The 18,807-nt window shown below is 57.7% G+C and overlaps 2 protein-coding genes across 3 annotated transcripts; one reads left to right on the forward strand and one right to left on the reverse strand.

Moving 5' to 3' along the window:
• Positions 14 to 5,236, forward strand: C7H19orf71 (chromosome 7 C19orf71 homolog). The gene is made up of 4 exons (XM_018050825.1): positions 14 to 1,943; positions 4,479 to 4,717; positions 4,822 to 4,947; positions 5,036 to 5,236. The coding sequence occupies exons 1-4, from the start codon at positions 1,810 to 1,812 to the stop codon at positions 5,212 to 5,214; spliced, it is 678 nt and encodes a 225-aa protein (XP_017906314.1). The 5' UTR covers positions 14 to 1,809; the 3' UTR covers positions 5,215 to 5,236.
• On the reverse strand, positions 5,704 to 14,936 carry MFSD12 (major facilitator superfamily domain containing 12). Of its 2 annotated transcripts, XM_018050819.1 has the most exons (10): positions 14,496 to 14,934; positions 10,666 to 10,876; positions 8,848 to 8,986; positions 8,570 to 8,752; positions 8,184 to 8,276; positions 8,007 to 8,099; positions 7,371 to 7,541; positions 7,191 to 7,285; positions 6,105 to 6,235; positions 5,704 to 5,978 (listed from the first exon to the last, which is right to left on the reverse strand). In XM_018050819.1, the coding sequence occupies exons 1-10, from the start codon at positions 14,791 to 14,793 to the stop codon at positions 5,962 to 5,964; spliced, it is 1,431 nt and encodes a 476-aa protein (XP_017906308.1). In that variant the 5' UTR covers positions 14,794 to 14,934; the 3' UTR covers positions 5,704 to 5,961. The 2 variants fall into 2 exon arrangements, with proteins under 2 accessions (XP_017906308.1, XP_017906307.1); XM_018050818.1 differs by having other exon boundaries at positions 7,191 to 7,541; positions 14,496 to 14,936.

An 18,807-nucleotide genomic window follows, 5' to 3' on the forward strand; every position in this document is an offset into this window, starting at 1 on the left:
GGCTGGGTATGGGAGCGGGCGGCTGGTGGGAGAGCCAACCACATGGTCATGCCCAGTGGGTCTTTCAGTGTGTTTGGCTCTGATGGTCTGCACTCACCGTAACCCCAGAGCAGCCTGAATGTCACAAGCAGGCGGAGACAGGCTGAGGAGGCCACTTGTAGGTGGTCAACAGGGAGTGCCAGTGTCCCTGAATGCCTGGATCCCTGATCCATGCCAGTCCTTGCAGCCCAGCTGGTGGCAGGTTCTGTGGGAGTGAGAGGGTGGACCCAGGGGTGGTGGTGTGAGTAGCCAGCAAGGCCTGGCTCAGCGCCCTGGGCTTGGAGGGTGCTGGGGAGGTGGGTAGGACTTGTTTCCATTGCTCCTAGACTGACAAAGGGGAAGGGTGTTAGTGACAGCTGAGGGTGAGATGGGGAGGAAGAAAGCAGCCAGGCTGGAGGGGCTGCGACACTGGATGGGCCCCCCAGGTGGGGACCCAGGGGGGTCCTACAAGAAACGAGGTGAGGCTCCTGCAGTGAGCAGATGCCCGCGACTGGTGGTACATCCTGTGAAGATCCTTGTCTTGGGCAGCAGGGACGAGGGAGGCCGGAGTCCAGACCTGCCCTTGAGTAGCTTCTGTCATGCAGGTGAGTGGACAGTAAAGTGTTGAGTGCATGTGGCAGGCACAGTGTGAAGGAGGGTGGGGGGCGTGGGAAGAGGCAGCTCTCGAGCCCAGGGCTGAGGTGGGAGTAAGGGTCCAGTGTGGGGCACAGACAACAGCCGGGCTGAGGCGGTGCCCCAAGCCGTGGGCGTAGCTATGCAAAGGCCCCGGGGCAGGACCATGTTGGAGAAACAGGAGGGAGACCTGTGTGTGTGGAGCAGAATGAGCAAGGGGGAGGAGGAGGAGGGGAAGGAAGGGAGGGGACGGGAGGTCAGGCAGGGCCTGGTGGGCTGAGGAGAGGATTTGGGCTTTTACCCCCAGGGAGGTGGAACAGGACCATGTTGCGTGTGGAGACCTGGACACAGGTGGGAAGGGACCAGGGAGGAGGCGTTGCCCTGTCAGGTGCTGGCAGGAGTATAGCCACAAGCCACTGGAGATGGTGAAAGACAGCCAGGTTCTATATTTGTTAATTTTTTTGTGTGTGGTAAAATGCGGGTAACATATTAAGGTGTACAGTTCAGTATGTTTTTAGTATGTATCCTATGTTGTGCTACCATCATCACTGTTCCAGAATTTTCCATTCCTGCAAAGAAGCCCCATCCCCATCAGCAGTCACCCCCCGCCTTTCCCCTCCCAGCCCCTGACAACCAGAAACCCACTCTGTGGACCTGCCTGCTCTGGACATTTCCCATCAGTGGAGTCACACCCTGTGCCCTTCTGTGTCTGCTTCTCTCACGAGTGTTGTGTTTTCAGGGTTGTGTCAAGTGTATCACTCTGTTCTGTGCTGAGAAGTGCTCTCCAGCACGGAGGGACCCTGCTTGGGGTTTCTGTTCTGCGGTTGGTGGGTGTTTGGGTTCCTTCCGCTCTGGCTTTGGTGGCGTGTACTGTTGTGAACACACGTGTGCAGACCCTCAAAACTGGGTAAAGGACTGGATGCGGGGAGAAGGTGGAGCTGAGATTGTGGAAGGGAGATTCAGAAAGTTGGTTCTGTTCCAAGATGCCTCTGTGGGGGTGTTGGACAGAAAAGAGACGGTTGGACCGACCCCAGGCCGGCCTCACCCAGGAGCTCCACCGCGGGCCCCTCTCCTGAGGGAGGGAGGCAGTGGCTTGGATGGGGGCCAGTAGGCCCAGCTGTTGCCAGGACACTGGGGTGGCCTTTGTCGCTGTCAACAATGGCCCCACAGGACTTGGAGGCAGGAGCCCCCAGGCACGCAGAGGCAGACATGCAGACCCTGAGGCGGCAGGCTGCCTGGCCCTGTGTTCCCCGGGGGACCCTGGAAGTGGATTTCCCTCCGCCTCTCTACAGGTGAGCACATGCTGCCCTGTGCCGCTCCCCCAGTTTGCTTCCCACCAGCCTCAGTCTGTCTCCATAAAGGCTCCCCTCCTAACCTGGCTGCTCCCTGCACCCATCCCCTCCCACCCATGCCTGGCTTGGGACCTGGCAGGAGTTGGTGCAGGTCACGTGGTGGTTCATGCCTGCACAGCACAGCCAGCCAGCAGAGCAGAGGGTCCTGTGAACCCCACGCTGCTGGACCAGTTTCCACAAGGGGCACAGAATACACCCTCTCCCCTCTCTGGGGGCCGGAGGTCAAGACCAAGCTGTCTGTCTGCAGGGTTGGGGCCTCTTGAGGCCACGAGGGGGCGCCTGTCCCCTGACCCTCTGGGCTGACGGTGTGGCGGTCTGTGGTCCCTTGGCTTGTAAAGGCATCACCCACACTGCCTCCGCATCACGTGACCTCCCCTGCCGGTCCAGATCCCCTGCCTTACTGGGAGTCTGCATCGGGGTCATGTTAGGGCCTCCCTGACCCAGCGTGACCCTTTTTTGGGCTGCGCTGGGTCTGTTGCTGCACGGGATTCTCATTACAGCAGGTTCTTTTGCTGTGTAGCACAGGCTCTACAGTGTTCAGGCTTCAGTAGTTGTGACTCCTGGGCTTGAAGGCACAGTCTCAGTAGGCACGCAGGCTTTAGCTGCCTCCCGGCATGTAGGATCTTTCTGGACCAGGGGTCGCACACGTCTCCTACATTGGCACACGTCTCCTTCACCACTGAGCCCCCAGGGAAGCCCCACCCCCTCTGGAGTTAATCTGCTAAGACCATATCTCCAAATAAGGTCACATTCTGAGATTCCAGGTGGACAGGAACTTGGGGGACACCTTTAACCCACTAGAGGATCCATTAATCATTAATAAACTATAATGGTATACTATGCAGCTTTACAAAAAAAGGTGAGCGAGTACCTTGGGTGCTGAATTTCCAAGAAAATTAAGAAAAGCTGTGCCACCTCGATTGAAGCAGGGTCCCACAGGTGTGCAGTGGGACACAGGTGCGTGCACAGACACTTCTGCTGCAAGGGGATGGACAGCAATGAGTACAGGACGGCTGTGAGGGTTGGGGGAACGACGGAGCGGGTCAGGGCTGGCAGCTGGGGTGGGAGATGACCTTTCTTCAGTGCTCTATTTAAATACTGGGCTTCCCTGGTGACTGAGGTGGTAAAGAATCCACCTGGGTGGGGAAGCTCCCCTGGAGGAGGGCATAGCAACCCACTCCAATATTGCCTGGAGGATCCCCATGGACAGAAGAGCCTGGCGAGCTACAGTCCATGTGGTCGCAAAGAGTCAGACACGACTGAGCAACTAAGCACAACACATTCATTTAAACGGCAGTAGGTGTCTCGATTCTAGACCAAGAAGGCTTCATTTATTAGGAAAAAAAATTTTTCTTTCAGCTGTAATGCAGTGTTTTTATTTCTTGAGGTAATAATTGACAGACACTTTCACTGTGTGTTGTTTTAGGCTGTTTAAATTCCTTTCCACAAACCACATGCACTTTGTGGTTTCAGTTCATTTTGTAGCTCAAAAGGGTAAGGCCTGACAGAGGGTCCGTGCAAGCAGCAAACCCAGCCCACGGCCACTTCCCAGACACAGTAGGCCACACTCTCCTCTTCTGGTTTGTTTGCCCTGTGGGGTGAGAACCCCAAGCAGGCACAGAGGAGATGGTTTAGTCAGCAGCCCTGCTGGCACCATCTTGGGGTCACAGGCTCATTCCCTGGGGCACCCACGTCCCTGGAGCTAGATTGCCAGGTCACTGCACGCGCCTACCTCTGTCCCTCGGGCAGTGGGGCTGCCAGGGTGTCTAGAAGGGGAGTTTTAGTTTTAATGATGCCTGCTTGAGGTTTTAGTGTCACCGTCCGCATATTTCCACTTCCCTTGGCTCTGCCAGCCTCAGTTCTTACATCTTCCCCTGCTGCCCCACAACCTTTGCACGAGCTGCTTGTCTCACATCACTGTTACCTCCTCCTCCAGGAAGCCCTCCTGAGGTGCTCAGCCTGGGAGAAGGTCTGGTACCAGAGGCCCCTGGAACAGGAGGCATAGGTGCTTCTTTAAATGTGAGCCAGTCTTAGTGCCTGGGTGCCCCTGGGGACTTGGAGGAATGGTGAGGGCACTTCCTGGGAGCCTGGGCCCCTCCACACGTTTTCCCTGGATCCTCAGCCCATGGCTCCCAGGCAAGACCAGTGACAGTGAAATCTGGGCCACTCAGCTGTAGCTGAGACCACTTCCAGTACACTTCCAGGCCAGGGTGGCTTCCTGGAGGAAAGGGCCTGCAGGTCTGTGAGGTTGGACAAGGGACTTGGTAGAGGTGAGAAAAGGTGAAGAAGCATTTAAGAGGTTCCTGGGGGTCGGGGAGGATGGGGTAGAGAGGAGGGGCTACCAGGGGGCAGCCTCCCGCACCTCTGGCAGGGCCTCTGCCTCTGCACCCTGATGCCAGCAAAGAGGATAGAGAGGCCCAGGGAGGGCAGGGGGGCTGCAAGCTCAGTCACTCTCCTCCCGCCCCTTGCCCACAGCGATGACTACCTGTCCCAGGAGGGTCCCCGCTGGACTCCGGCCATCAAGCAGGCCACGCGCTGGAAGTACACGCCCATGGGACGCGACGCGGCCGGCCAGCTGTGGTACACGGGCCTGACCAACTCGGACTCCCGAGAAGCCTGGTACACGCTCCCACGGGCTCCGGACAGCCCGTACCGTGAGGCTTATGCCCGCTGGCACGGGTGCTATGGCCACCGAGAGCGCAGCCTGCCCTCCGGTGAGCGCCCGTCCCCTCCCGCCCCTACCTTCCCCCACCGTTCCCAGGCCTGGAAAACAGGTGGGGCCGGAGGTGCGGAGCTGACCCCAACCCCCACCCCGCAGCCTACACCCAGCGTCTGCGGGAGACGGCCTGGTATGACCCCATCATCCCCGCCCAGTACACAGACCCCAGCACTCGGTGGGGAAGCGTGCTGTGGAAGGACAGGCCCATCAGGGGCAAAGAATTCGGTGAGGCCCGGGGCAGGGGACGGGGCTCGGGGCGGGACCGCCCGGGGGCGTGGCCAGCCGTGACCCGGGTCCTGGCCCCGCCCCACAGCCATCAACAGGCACCGTTTCGGGGTGGAACCGCTATGGCGGGCGTCTGACTATGTGCGGTACCTGTCAGCGCCCCAGCGCCCGCGCTACACCGCCCAGAACTACCGACAATGGGGCCTGGAACCCTACTGTCCCGCCACCAACCAGCGGCCCCCGCCCGTCTATACATCCAGTCACTGATAAAGATCGTGCTGCTGCCCGACGCGGCTCTGCAGGGGCGCAGGCGCCACCACTCCCACCCGCCCTGGGCGTCCGTCCACCTCTGGGGCCGGGGCCTGGGGGCAGTCAGGTAAAGGGAGAGCCTGGTGGCCAAACTCGAGGCAGAGGCAGACAGACGCCCACCCTGGCCCCGCCCCGGGCCGAGGCAAACCGCCAAGGCAGTCCCGGCCCCAGGCAGCTCTTTATTCATGGTCAACAGTGGCCTGGGCGCAGGGGATTGCACTCGGGGACCCCAGCCAGGCACGCTGAGCCTCGCCGCCTCCATGGCCAGGGTTTGGGCCCAGCCGCCCAACCCCCAGGTTGGGGCTCCTGGCAGGCTTAGCGACAGCTCTGTCCTCCAGGGCCTTGCAGCACCTGGGAAACCCTTGGCTGGCCAGGGCTGAGCTCCATGCAGCCCCTGGGCCCAGGACCCTCATATTCAGCCCCACATAACACAAAGCACCTCCATCATCCAGACCGTGGGAGATGGGTTAGAGTTGGCACTGGAGTACACCAAACCACAAGAATCCCACCAGCTCGGTGTCCTCCCCTTACCCCAGCAGGGATAAGCTGCTGGGACCTCATCCATCCTGACCTCCACCCACAGCCAGACAGAGACAGGACAACGCAGGGGAGGGAGCGGAGGGGCTGCTCCAGACCTCTGGGCATCAGATGTTCACAGTCGAGGTTAATTTACAAAGGGCAAGGGACCACGGGGTAGGGTCAGGGCTAGGCTCCAGGGTCCCCTGCAAGAGAAGGGGTGGGAGTGGGGTTGGGGGGATGGGCCAGCCAGTTCTGGCCCGGCTGTCCCAGACCTACCACCACCCAGGACTAGTTGGGGCTTTTGTGGAGTGAGGGCACCTACGACTCACATTTCCGAAGGCGGATGGGCCAGACCAGGAGACTGCACAGAGCCAGGGTGGCGGCCACGCCCACACCACCTGTCACGACCACCATCACCCAATGGTAGAAAGCCACACAGGCTTTGCAGCAGAGCTCCAAGCTGCGGAGGAGCAAGAGGGAGTGAGAGCTATCACTAGGTACCCTCTGGCCCCAGGCTGGACCTCCTGCTCCTCTCAGGAGGTGGTGGGTCACCCTCCACCCCCTTATCCACTCCAGCATCTGATACCTCACCCAGTAAGGTCAGCTCTGCCTTCAAAGTCTATCCCAGACTCCCCATTTGTCCTCACTCGGGACCCCCAACCCAGTCCAGCCCAGCACCACCCCCACCCCTACATCCTAGTCCCCTCAGGTTCCCACCTTCACTGCCCCATCTGTCCTTCCAAGAGCCACTAGAGGGCGCAGTGAGCAACTGAGTCAGGCCCACCCCTCTGCCCACAGGGCTGCGGCCACCCCCAACCCTGCAGTCATCCTCCCCTGCTGCTGCCTCTGCACGACCTGCGCCATCCCCTCCCTGCCCTCCTCACTCTCCAGACACCCAGGCCTTCACTGTTCTTTCAACATACCAGGCCTGGTCCTGCCCCAGGGGCTTTGCTCAGGCTCTTCCTCTCCATTTACCTAGAAATCCCTGACATCCCCCAGGTTTCAGATCCCATGTCACCTCAAGGAAGCCCTTCCTCACCTCTTGCCCTAGTGGGCCTTCCTAAGTGGTGTCCTTCAAGCCCTCGTACACATTTATTCATGGGATATACTGTGCCTGGAACCCTAAGGCCTAAGGATCTGAATGACAGGGATTCCAGGCTTCCCACTGCCCTGTCCACTCCCGTCACCCAACCCACCTTTGTGTCGTCAGCGCCCAGCACAGGGCACACTGTCCACTCTGAATAAATGGGTTCTGGAAGTGGGGAATAACCTGGTCTCCCTGACTCTGAGGCCACCACCACTGTGTTGGGATCTTCTGTCGGTCATGGAATCCATAGTCTGCGGGCAGTGCCTGGCATACAACACAGGCTTGGCACACCTTACTAGACATGACGACAGCTGGATGGGGTACTCACGAGCAGGGGTGCAGGCTCTGGATGGCCATAACTGCCAGCCCATTGGCCACCTTGTCCGAGAAGCTCATGGCGCCGTACACGAAGGCTCCACTGTGCTGGAGGGACACAGGCAGGGGGGTCAGCACCCCAGGCCTCGGCCCCAGTCCCCAAACTCGACTTGGCCCCACTCAGCAATCCTACCGTGTGAGGGCCGATGAGGTCAGCCGTCATGGCCAACGAGGTGACCAGGATGGTGGCACAGCCCATGCCCAGCAACACAGCCGCCACATACACAGCCACGCCCAGCTCATCTGCCAGCGCCACCCAGGCTGCAAAGGCCAGGATCACCAGGAGGCCCACAAAGTAGGTCATCTGCAGAGCACCCAGCCCAGGGTCAGGCCCACCTCATTGGGCAGCCCGGAGCCGGACACCAGCCCTTTCTGGTCTCCAATCTGGCCCCCAGCCCCAGCAAATGAGGACTGAGTTGGGTCATCCCTAAGGAGCCCCCAACTCTGACCTCGGAGAATTCCGAGGTTCTGAGCCTGCTGATACTGAGTGATCCATGGAGCGCATGTTCTACCGCTAAGCTGTCTGCCATGGCTGCCACTAGAGACTGGTGGCTACTCATGTCTCAATACAAGTTAATAAAGGAAATCAAATGAAGTGTTTGGTTCCTCAGTCATACCCGCCAGGCCTACTCCTGACCTCTAGAGGGCTGTGGGTGGTCACAGGGTGCTCAATGCCCGGTTCTACAACTCACTTCCCATCAGGATGTGGGTGCCCTGTCCGGAGTCGCCCAGGTTCTGGGGGCAGCCCCCTCCCCGCCTTCCCACTCACATTCCTCCCGATGCACTTGTTCACTGGCTTCATGAGGAAGGAGGAGCAGAAACCGCTAAGGTACATCACCAGCGGGATGGTGGCGATGAACCTCTGTGGGGTGGAGAGGGCGCAAACACGTCGGGCCTGGCTCAGCAGGCTCAGGGACCCCTGTCCCAACCTGTCCGCCCGGCTCACCTTGGGCAGGTGGAGGGAGTAGGTGAGGTACATGGCTATGTACGTCTGGGACAGGTTCACAATAAGCCTCGTGCTCATGTACAGCAGGCCAACCTAGGAACACATGGAGCATGGGGCCAGGGGGCAGGGTGCCAAGTCAGGATGAGTCACCCTGCAGCTTGCCACCCAGCAGCTGGCACCTGACCATTAGTAGTGACCGCCTAGCTGGTCAGGTGGAGAAGATGGCATGATCTATTAGTAATGTCTGTCCTGGGTGTGGACTGCGGAAGGGGTACATTTGCTCTAGTGTCTGCCATCTCTGCCTGCAGCCAAGCACAGTGAGGGCCCTGGTGGGGGAGAAGCATCAACCCCAACCTTGTTTGACCCTCCTCCCCCTAATGTCATACCTGATAAAAGGCTGGCTCCCGAAGCCAGTGTTTCCAGAGCAGCAAGGGCTGGGCGGTAGAGGGAGCCAACAGGGGGCTGTGTTCACCAGGCTCCTCCACCTGCCGCCGGCGCCCCTCCCTGGTGCCCAGGTGGAACAGCAGTGAGAAGACAGCTCCGACACCCACCACCAGCAGGGAGAGGTTCTGGGGACCAGGTAGGAGAGTGGTCAGCAGTGACACTTGGCCCCAACCCTGAGCTCAAGTCCTTGGGAACACCCCTCCCAGCCCCCCCAGCTCACCCGGAACACTGGCACATCCTGGACCCCTAGTTGGTCGCTGACATCCTCAGCGGGGCCAGTGCGGGGAGAGCCCTGCAGGTGCAGCAGAAGCCAGGCAGCTCCATAGACAGTGATGTTGGCCACCACAGTGAAGGCGTACCTGCGGGACAGTCAGGCCTCAGAGCGGCCACCCAGAAGCCACACAACCGCTTCCTTCCCAGGCGGTCACCCAGTCAGAGATGTTAGCCATGCCTGGGGAAGTCCTGGCCACATGATGTCAGCCACCAACACATCAGGTAGTCCCCGGAAAGCCTCTGCTGGCCTCAGTTTCCCCAGCCTCCACATTATCAGACTTCCTGCTCTGAACCAAGACTCCACCACGAGGTCCTGCCTACCCAGGGCCCAGAGTGCAGAGATTCCACGAAGCAGGGCCGAGTCAGGCTGCAACCCAGAGACCTGAGATACTCAGAAACCCTGGGCTTCAGCTGGGCAGAGTTACCCGGGCCCGCAGCTGCCTGTAGCCCCTGAGCCCTGTCCCCCAGGGCCTCACCAGATAAGGAGCCTCTGGGTTTCACTGGGACTCTGTTTCCCTTTCTGAAAGTGAAAACAAGAACACCCCCAGAGTCACGAGGCTCTTGTGGGTAGAAAGCACCCAGAGCTTGACGTCTATGAGCCCAGCCCGCCCCCTGCAGCTGGGGCTTTTGGGGGCCCCAGTCATTGGGCAATCCCCCGATGCCGTTAGTGCCTGCAGCTCCCAGCCCTAATGGGGAACTGGGCCGCGGAGAGGCGGGGCCTCATGACCAGCATTCATGCCTGAACGGCCACCTGCAGGAGCAACATCCCTCCTGCCCAATAGTCACCTCCTGATCCCCACTCCCCCGACACAGGCCCCACTCTGCTCAAACCCTCTCCCTGGGCACATGTTAATCAACCTCCTGGGCTTGTCATGAGAATGAAAGATGGTTTGCTGTGCTCACACACGGCAAGTGTTCTAAAGGGCTCCTGCTACCACCGCACCTAGAATCGCCACCTTTAAGTAAGTTAGTGGATGAGCTGGGGGCCAGCTGTACCCACATGTGACAGGTAGCATGCTAAGATGCCCAGAGATCCCCCTGCCCTGCTTCCTCTCCGTCTAACCTCCTCCCTTTGGGGAATAGAATCTATGAATACAATGGGATGTCAGGCCATGTTAAGATAACATCGTATGGCAAAGATCAAGGGATTTTGCAGATGTAATTAAAAGAGACTATCCCTGGCGGGCCTCCTGGAGAAGGAAATGGCAACCCACTCCAGTATTCTTGCCTGGAAAATCCCATGGACAGAGGTGTCTGGTGGGCTACAGTTCATGGGGTCGCAAACAGTTGGACACGACTGAAAAACTGAGCACATCCTGGGTGGGCCTGATCTAATCAAGTGACCCTCGGAAAGAAGGCGGCTCACACCATCCCTGAGATCAGAGACTCTCATGCTGGCCACAAAGAAGCAGCAAACCCCAGGACTTCTAAAAGGAAGCAAACATAGCAAACGATGACAACATAAGCGGGGCAGAGGGACCTGAAACCTCAGCCGACACCTCAACTGCAGCCTCAAGCCTGAAGCTGAGAATCTAGCTAAGCGAAGCCAGACTCCTCACCTGCCAGAACTGTGAGGCAGTCCATATGTGCTGTCTGAAGCTGCTGATGCAGTGCTATTTGTTACGCAGCAACAGCTGAATGATACACTGATCGACGGATGTCCATTCTGGGGCTGAGACCCAGAGCCACACAGCCAAGCAGAGCTCAGACATGGTAGGTTGCCCTGGGCCCCCTGCCCCACCCTGCCCTGCCCCAGAGGTGGTACCTCAGAGCCGTGAGCTCCACCTTCTCGTGGTCGTTGGTGACGAGCTCTGGGATGAGGCTGAGGTGGGCAATTTGTGTAGCAGCCCAGCCGAACTGGAAGATCACAATGAAGGGCCCGTAGTAGAGGAGTGCGGCCCACTCAGGTGTGGCGGGCCCGCAGCCCAGGCAGGGACTGAAGATGAAGGGGAAGGACAGCAAGACACAGATGGTGCCTGTGGACAAGCAGAGGGGGAGGGCATGTCACAGGCCTTCCCGCTGGCCCCGGGCCCCCAGACACAGACACAGACAAGGGTACACAGTGAGTGAGGGCCAGAGGCCCGGGCTCCCTGGGCTCACAGCCCTGTGACAGATAGGGAAACTAAGGCAGAGAGATCTAGGGGTCCCCCAAGGACACACACCCAAACAGGACAGAGCAGCTGGGCCTCCCCATCCAGGCTACCTGCCCCTTGTGTGTGGCGGGGAAGCACACAGAGCAGGTCACATGCCATACCCATGAGGGGGCAGGGGCAGGAATGGGGGGCCGCGTGCCAGCTCAGGACTCCCCAGGCTCGCCCCCTAGGTGACAGCTCAAGAAACTGAAGCAGAGCTTGAGGCCATGCAGCAGGTTGAAAGAGCGCTGCGGGGTCCCCTGGGGAAGTGCCCACCACTTCCCCTTCCTGCCTCCCCACCAAGGAGGACTTCTCCTCCAAGTTCCTACCAGGTGACGCTGGGTGGGGCTGGTTGGACCCTGCCCTCCCTGAACCCTAGTGTCCCCGTGAGCCCATGAGAGGGCCTCTACCTGGAAAGTACCCTAATTCCTCAGAACAAGCACAGGTCCTTCTCGAGGCCTCAAAGGCCCTGCCGACCTGCCCCGTACTCTCCCTGCCCTCCCCTCCTCCCACTTCCTCCCCTCAGCTCACTCTGTTCCAGGCACTGGGCCTCCAGCTGTCCCTCCTGCCCCAGGGCCTTGGCACCATCTGTGCCCTCTGCCTGGAATGCTTCTCCCCACTACATCTGAGCAAGACCCACTCCTCTCCATCCCTTGGGACTGAACTCAAATGTCACCTCCTCCAAAAAGCTCCCCTTCCAACCAGCTCCGTTGCCAGCAGTCCCCTCCCCACCCAGACACCGTCTGAACTCTGCTTTCTCTTCTTCATGTCCCTTAGCACTCACAGAAATTCTCTGTCTGTCTGCCTGTCTGTCTGAGGGTGGGTAACAGGTCTCTTCAAGTCACTTCTGTGTCCCTGGCACCCATTACAGAGCCTGGCACACCAAGATCTTGTCAATGAGTGAATAATAACAGTGGCCTCTGTTTACAGCCCAAAGCAGTACATGTTATTATTAACCCCATTTCCTGATGAGGAAACTGAGGCCCACAGAGTGAGCTATGGAACTAAGAGTCCGGCCCTCCACCCTTCTCCTCCCATCCCTGGAGGGCCTGGAGTCAGACTTCCGTTCTTCCTCTTTCCTGCCCTGGCTCGGGCTCTGGAGGTGACCTCATCCCCCAGACCTTGGGCCCGCCCCCACAGTCCAGGGATTGGGAACTGAAACCCAAACCACCCTCGCTATTTCTCTGGAACTGGTGCCTGAGAAGGGCACCCCGGGCCCCTCCAAATGCCTGGAGGTCTGGTGGCCACTCAGGGCCAGACAGGAACTGTAGACTCTGGTCAGAAGAATGTGCTGCCATAGCCAGACTCTACCCTGCCGCTGCTCAGGTAGTTAACCATTGTCAGCGCCCCAGGCTGCCTGGCTGCGGGACTTTGGCAAGTGACTTTACATCTCTGGGCCTTTGCCTCCAGAAAAGGGAGCTAATGAAAATACCCCACAAAATGGGTGTGAGGATTAAGAGTAAATGAAATTGGGAACTCCTACTACTCTGAGCCACTTCCTGTCTCAGCAACTTCAAAGCCATGAGACTTCACACCTTTGCAGACGCTGTTTCAACTACTTGGAATGCCGCCCCATAAGCACACACTCCTATTCATCCTCCAAAACCCCAAAGCTAATGCCCCCTCCAGTGCTCTGCTTCTTCCTGATGAAGTCCAGTCTACTCACCGGCCCCAACCTGGACCCCACAGGAGTATCCATGTGCTCTCTGGGTCCTCTGTGGGCTAGAAGGGGAGCCCAGATGCTCATTAAAGGTGAACATCAAGTCCGTCCCCACTACCCACAGATTCAGGGGCAAAATAGAGTGGAAGTGGGCACTGTGGCCAAGGTGACCTCCATTCAAGTCACCTTATCAGGCCTCACAAGGGGCCACCCTGGCTTCCTCTCCCCACAGATCTTCATGGATCTTCCTATGTGCTAACCCCAAGGCAGAGGGAGGGTACAGGTAGATGTCTGGTTGGGGCACCCATTCCCCACGTCTGTTTTGCCTAAACACAAAGCCTTCAGTTTAGGGGACTTAGATTTTGGTCTGGGGTCAGGTGAGACCCTCACTGAAGCTCAGCCCTCTGATTACAAAAGGGGAAGTCGGCACTGCTACTAGGTCCCATCTCAGGGCCTTTGCACAGGCAGCATCCACTGCCAGGGCCACCTACCCACTGAAGGCTCCATTTCCTTAGAAGGGTCTCATCTGTCCATCCCAGAAAACAAAAAGAGTCCTCACACCTCTTTGGCCCAGGAACGACCTGTTTGGTGTGTGTGTCAACAAGTCTACCCAAATATTATGAACAAAATTGCATTCGAGATTGCGAATTCAGCTCTGTAAGCGATCCCAATGTGAGCCCATGGAGGGACACCTCCGTCTGCGGTCTGAGTCACCTGCCTCTACCTGCTCCCCTCCCTGGCTGCTCATCTAACAGCCTGAGCGTGCTCAGTGTCTAAGAAACCTGAAATCCAGCCCTGAGCCGCTGCAGACACAGCAATGCCAGCCACCCGCAGGCAACCTGGAGGTCTGCTGAACCTTGCAAATATGTCACGCACAAGGGCCCGGGGCAAATAACTGCCTCTTCAGTCACTGTTTTCAAGGGCAGGGAGATACTAGCCCGGCCCTCCTGGCTCTTGAAAAGTTGCCACCCTGAATTCTCATAAGTGGCAGGATTCCTGACTTTGCTTCTTGAAATGCCTGGCTTGCCCCAAGTGCCAGGATGCGGCTAGTACTTCTGCCAGGAAGAGAACAGTAGGCAAAGTGGCCCACAGCTAATCTCAGGGCCCAGGGTCCAGGCAGGCAGAGGAGGGACTCTAGGAGCTGGGCCTTATCAGGGGTGTGCACTGGGGAGGGTACTCCTGCCCCTGTGACACCTACCTCCTCCCCTCGCAGACAGCCCTCTAGTCCAGGCAACTCCCCCAGAAGGAACAGAGGGTAACCCCATAGCCTTCTCTGAAGAACCTCATCCCATCAGCTGGACAAGCACAGAACCCTGACCTTTCTGGCTCACCCGGCCCACAACCCAGTTCCCAGGGCAGTTCCCCAAAGTCACCAATTGCCAGGTTGCCCAAGATGGGGCAGAAGACAGACGGACAAAGTGCACTGAGGGGACAGAGAGCGACACGGGGTTCTAGGCAACCTAACTCAGAGCTGCCATCGGTGGTCACTCTCATACAGACGGAGAGAAGTCAGGCCAGACCAGACAGACTGACAGTGGAGGCACTGGCAGGAAGATCCAACCCAGAAAGTGTTCAGGGTGCCCCTGAGCATAAGACAGATGAAGAAAAGCGACACGAGAGGGCACACCCAGAGTCACATGGAGGAGGCTCCACGGGTCACCCAGCAGCCATCAGACAGACAGAGGAAGAGTACAGAGCAGTTAAGTGGACCGATGGGAAGGCTCATGGGCTGGGCAGATAGAGGACTGAGCAGTGGGACAGAGGGGCCGGCAGCCGGATGAGGGAGGCTGGACCGGGGCTTACCGACCAGGTGCCAGGCCTTGCGCGGGCCGAAGCGGGCGCAGCGGCCTGCGGCGCGGTCAGCCTCGAAGCCCACCAGGGGCGTGCACAGTCCGTCGGCCACCTGGCCGAGCAGTAGCAGCAGGCCGGCGCCGCGCGAGCTGTAGGCGCGCACCGAGTGCAGGTAGAGCAGCAGGTAGGTGAACCACATGGACGCGCACAGGTCATTGAGGAAGTGGCCCACAGCGTAGCTCAGCCGCGCGACCAGGGACAGCGGTCGCGGGGGCGCTCCGGCTCCGGCCGCCGGCGGCCCCGGGCCCATGGCGGCGCTTCGGGCTCGGCCCGTCCGTCCGGCGCTGGCAGACTGGACCCCAGAGCCGGGCTGTCCGCGTCCAGTTCTCCCCGCGGCGCCTCTCTCCTCCGCCCTACACCGCCGAGCGCTTTGGCAGCTGCGGTGCTGGTGGACCCGGGACAACCTCGGGTGGGGCGGGGAATCTCGGGAGCGGCGTCCACTCTCGCCAATCGGAGCCACACGCCGCAGAAGGCAAGCCAATCATCACGAAGAGGGGACGTGGCCCGGGGGCAAATGGGTTCTCGACGCCGGGCGCCAGCGGATTCAGCCCCGCCGGGGCTGCGAGGTCCTAGTGCCCACCGTTCTTATCATTGGTTTGCGGACCCCCTCCCACGCAGGTTGGGGGCGACGCCAAGGGTGCTCCTAATCAGACTCGCGCCTTAAGACACACGCCTTTTCAGTCTGCCCGCAAATTTACGAGGCCTCTTGTGGGCCAAGGAGGACGGGGTGGGTTGGGGACGCGGGTGGGTGAAAGAGCGGTCCGAGTCCGACCTCGCCTGGGGCCCGGTGATTTCCGGGCCTGGAGAGACCCAGTCCGACGCAGAGAGGACACATTAGTTCTAATTAATTAGTTATTAACGATAATGGGGATGATCAAAATATTAACACCAGCTGGCATTTATGAGCGCTGATCTTGCCAAGCGCCCACGTGGATTTTCTCCTCCCAGCAGAGCAGGAGGCGGAGCAAGTCTCCAATTTCACAGGCGAGACACCGCTTTGGGGCTCATCGTGAGTCAGGTGCACGCGACTCTGAGGCCAGCGGTCTCCACTCCTCTCCATCCTCCTTCCAACGCCTTCCCCCACCCACCACCCCCTCAGCCTTCGCCACGATTGGGTCATTTCGCACACAATTTCAAGTTCCTCCAAGAGTTTGGTGCAGTTCCCCCCGGCCTCCGGGTCTCCACCAGCAGTAGTTTAAAACTTGCACTCCGGAACCAGAGGCCGGGATCCAGGTCCAGCCCCATCCACTCCGAGCTCCTCCTGCTGGGACAAGTCCCATCTCTTCCTGGGACTCCCCAGCTCTAGAATGGGTATGCTGTATGTTTAAAAGGATCTAAGCGTCATGGGACTTCCCTGGTGGTCCAGTGGCTAAGACTCCGCCCTCCCAATACAGGGGACCTGGGTTTGATCCCTATCATAGAATTAGATGCTGCATGCCACAACTAAGACCTAGCCCAGCCAAATAAATAAGATAAAATAAAATTTTTTGAAAAGGATATAAGCATCAGCGCTTAATATTCTTAGCCGGAAAGCCTTTTCAGCACCCTCTCTTCCCCACTCAGTTATTACTCTGGGTTCCACAGTATCCTGCTCTCCCCTGCCCCATTTGTAACCCTTTGTCTTCCCCGCTGGACGATAATCCCTGTGAATACACACTCTTAGTTACTGGGTTGTCCCCAGTGATGCTTGGCACATAGTAGGAACTCAAGAAATATCTGTCAAATGATTGAGTAATGGACATAAAGGCAAAGAATCAGAAATGCAGAAAAATGCAAACAAATTGGGAAACAGAGGGGAACCCATTTATAAACTTAAAGTTCACGGGACTTACCTGGTGGTACAGTGGTTAACACCCAGCGCTTCCACTACATAGGTTGTGGATTTGACCCCTGGTCTTTCAGGGAACTAGGATCCCCCATGCTGGAAAAAGAAGAAAAGCAAAAGGTAAACTTGAGGCTCAAGTAACCCAAGGGGTGCCCAGCCCAGACTTTGACACTGATAAGGACCAATTACTGCCACACACATTTTTTCATGGAGAGGAGCTGAAATGGGTATGAATGGGAAATAGTGGCTTCAAGAGAGATAGCCTGGTAGAAAAAGAGAGGAGATAGGGGTAGACCCAGATCTCTGATAAACAGATAAGGAGAGATCAGAGAACCACATTTCCTCCCGGCCAAGGTTGCTTCCTTTCGATTTCAGGGTTTTTTTTTTCCTTCAACTTTCTGCCACCCTCTGAGGCATGTGGAATCTTGGTTCTCCATCAGGGACCGAACTTGAGCCCCCTGCATAGAAGTGGGAAGTCTTAACCACTGGACCACCAGGGAAGTCCCCAGAAGACGACTTTAACACTACCAGTGGACTTCTCTGGTGGTCCAATGGTTAAGTAAGACTCCAAAGACTTAATGGTCCAAAGACTCCGTACTTCCACTGCTGGGGTGTGCTCAGTCGCTCAGTCATATTCCACTCTTTGTGACCCTGTGGACTGTGGCCTGCCAGGCTCCTCTGTCCATAGGATTTTTCAGGCAAGAATATTTGAGTGAGTTGCCATTTCCTCGTCCAGGGGATCTTCCCAACCCAGGGATCGAACCCAGGTTTCCTGAGTTTCCTGCATTGGCAGGCAGATTCTTTACCACTGAGCCACCCGAGAAGCCCCAGTGCAGGGGGCGTGCGTTCAATCCCTGGTTGCAGGAATATCCCACATGCCTTGTAGCACTGCCAAACAAATAAATAAAATAAAAAAATAAATACAACCCTATTAGCCTAAGCTTTTAATTTGCATTCCTCCTCTCTTTTCTTACCTCAACACTTCACACCCATTTTACAAATGAGAAAACTGAGGCTCAGACAGAAATTCCTTGCCAGAGGGCAAGCAGCTGACAAGAGGTGGATTCAAGATCCCTGGAATCTTGGAATTCCCTGTGACTTCCAATATCTTTGAGTTAATTATTCACTTTCAGGTGAGGTCTCACCTGTGGGTAAAAGATGTTTGAGTTTCCCCTCTTTTATCAGCCTCCTGTGTGGATCAGGAGCCCAAGGCATCAACCTGGCAGCCCCTGGGGGCAGATCCAGCAGAGGGAGGAGGGGCTGTTTGGTGGAAGTACCAACACATCTCTCATCTCTGGGTTTTTGGTCTATTGAAGCCAGCTAGTACTTCTTGGGACTTCCCTGGTGGCTCAGATGGTAAAGCGTCTCCCTACAATGCAGGAGACCCTGGTTCAATCCCTGGGTCAGGAAGAGCTCCTGGAGAAGGGAATGGCAACCCACTCCAGTACTCTTGCCTGGAAAATCCCATGGACGGAGGAGCCTGGTAGGCTGCAGTCCATGGGGTCACTAAGAGTCGGACCCAACTGAGCGACTTCACTTTCACTTTTCACTTTCATGCACTGGAGAAGGAGATGGCAACCCACTCCAGTGTTCTTGCCTGGAGAATCCCAGGGGTGGCGGAGCCTGGTGGGCTGCCGTCTGTGGGGTCACACAGGTTCGGACACGACTGAAGCGACTTAGCGGCAGCGGCAGCAGCAGCAGCAGTAATTCTTGGCCCTGACTCTGGCAAGTGCCAGTTGCTCAGTCGTGTCGGACTCTTTGTGACTGCATGGACTGTAGCCCGCCAGGCTTCTCTGTCCATGGGTTTCTCCAGGCGAGAATACTGGAGTGGGTTGCCATGCCCTTCTCCAAGGCTTCTTCCCCACCCAGGGATCACACCCGGTTTCCTGCATTGCAGGCAGATTCTTTTCGGTCTGAGCCACCAGGAAAGTTGACTCTGTGGGGATGGCAGGAACAAGACTGATCCGGGGAGCCAAGGAGCTGCCTCAGAGCATTGTCATTCATTCATTCATGAATTCATTCATGAACTCATTCACTCACTGGATCTGGTCTCAGCCTGAGCGATGCTGGAGCCCCAAAGATTCTGAAGCCCCTAATTCTAAGTGAGGGCTGAGCTGAATCCTCCAAACCCCACCATGATCAGTGCTGGGACTGGAAGAATCAGACCAGGAAGGGTGACAGAATGTCAGAGGAGTTGGGACATTACCCTTAGGTCACTGAGCCACAGTAGAGTTTTGAATAGGTGGGGAGAATCAGATAAGAAGTCTATGAGGGGACTTCCCTGGTGGTCCAGTGGCTAAGAATCAGCCTGCCAACGCAGGGAACATGGGTTTGATCCCTGGTCTAGGAAGAGCCCACATGTTGTGGGGCAACTAAGCTGATGTGCCACAACCACTGAGTCCACATGTTCTAGAGCCCAGGAGCCACTGCAGTGAGAAG

This window comes from Capra hircus, chromosome 7, assembly GCF_001704415.2.
Source record: "Capra hircus breed San Clemente chromosome 7, ASM170441v1, whole genome shotgun sequence".
Taxonomy (NCBI): Eukaryota; Metazoa; Chordata; class Mammalia; order Artiodactyla; family Bovidae; genus Capra; species Capra hircus.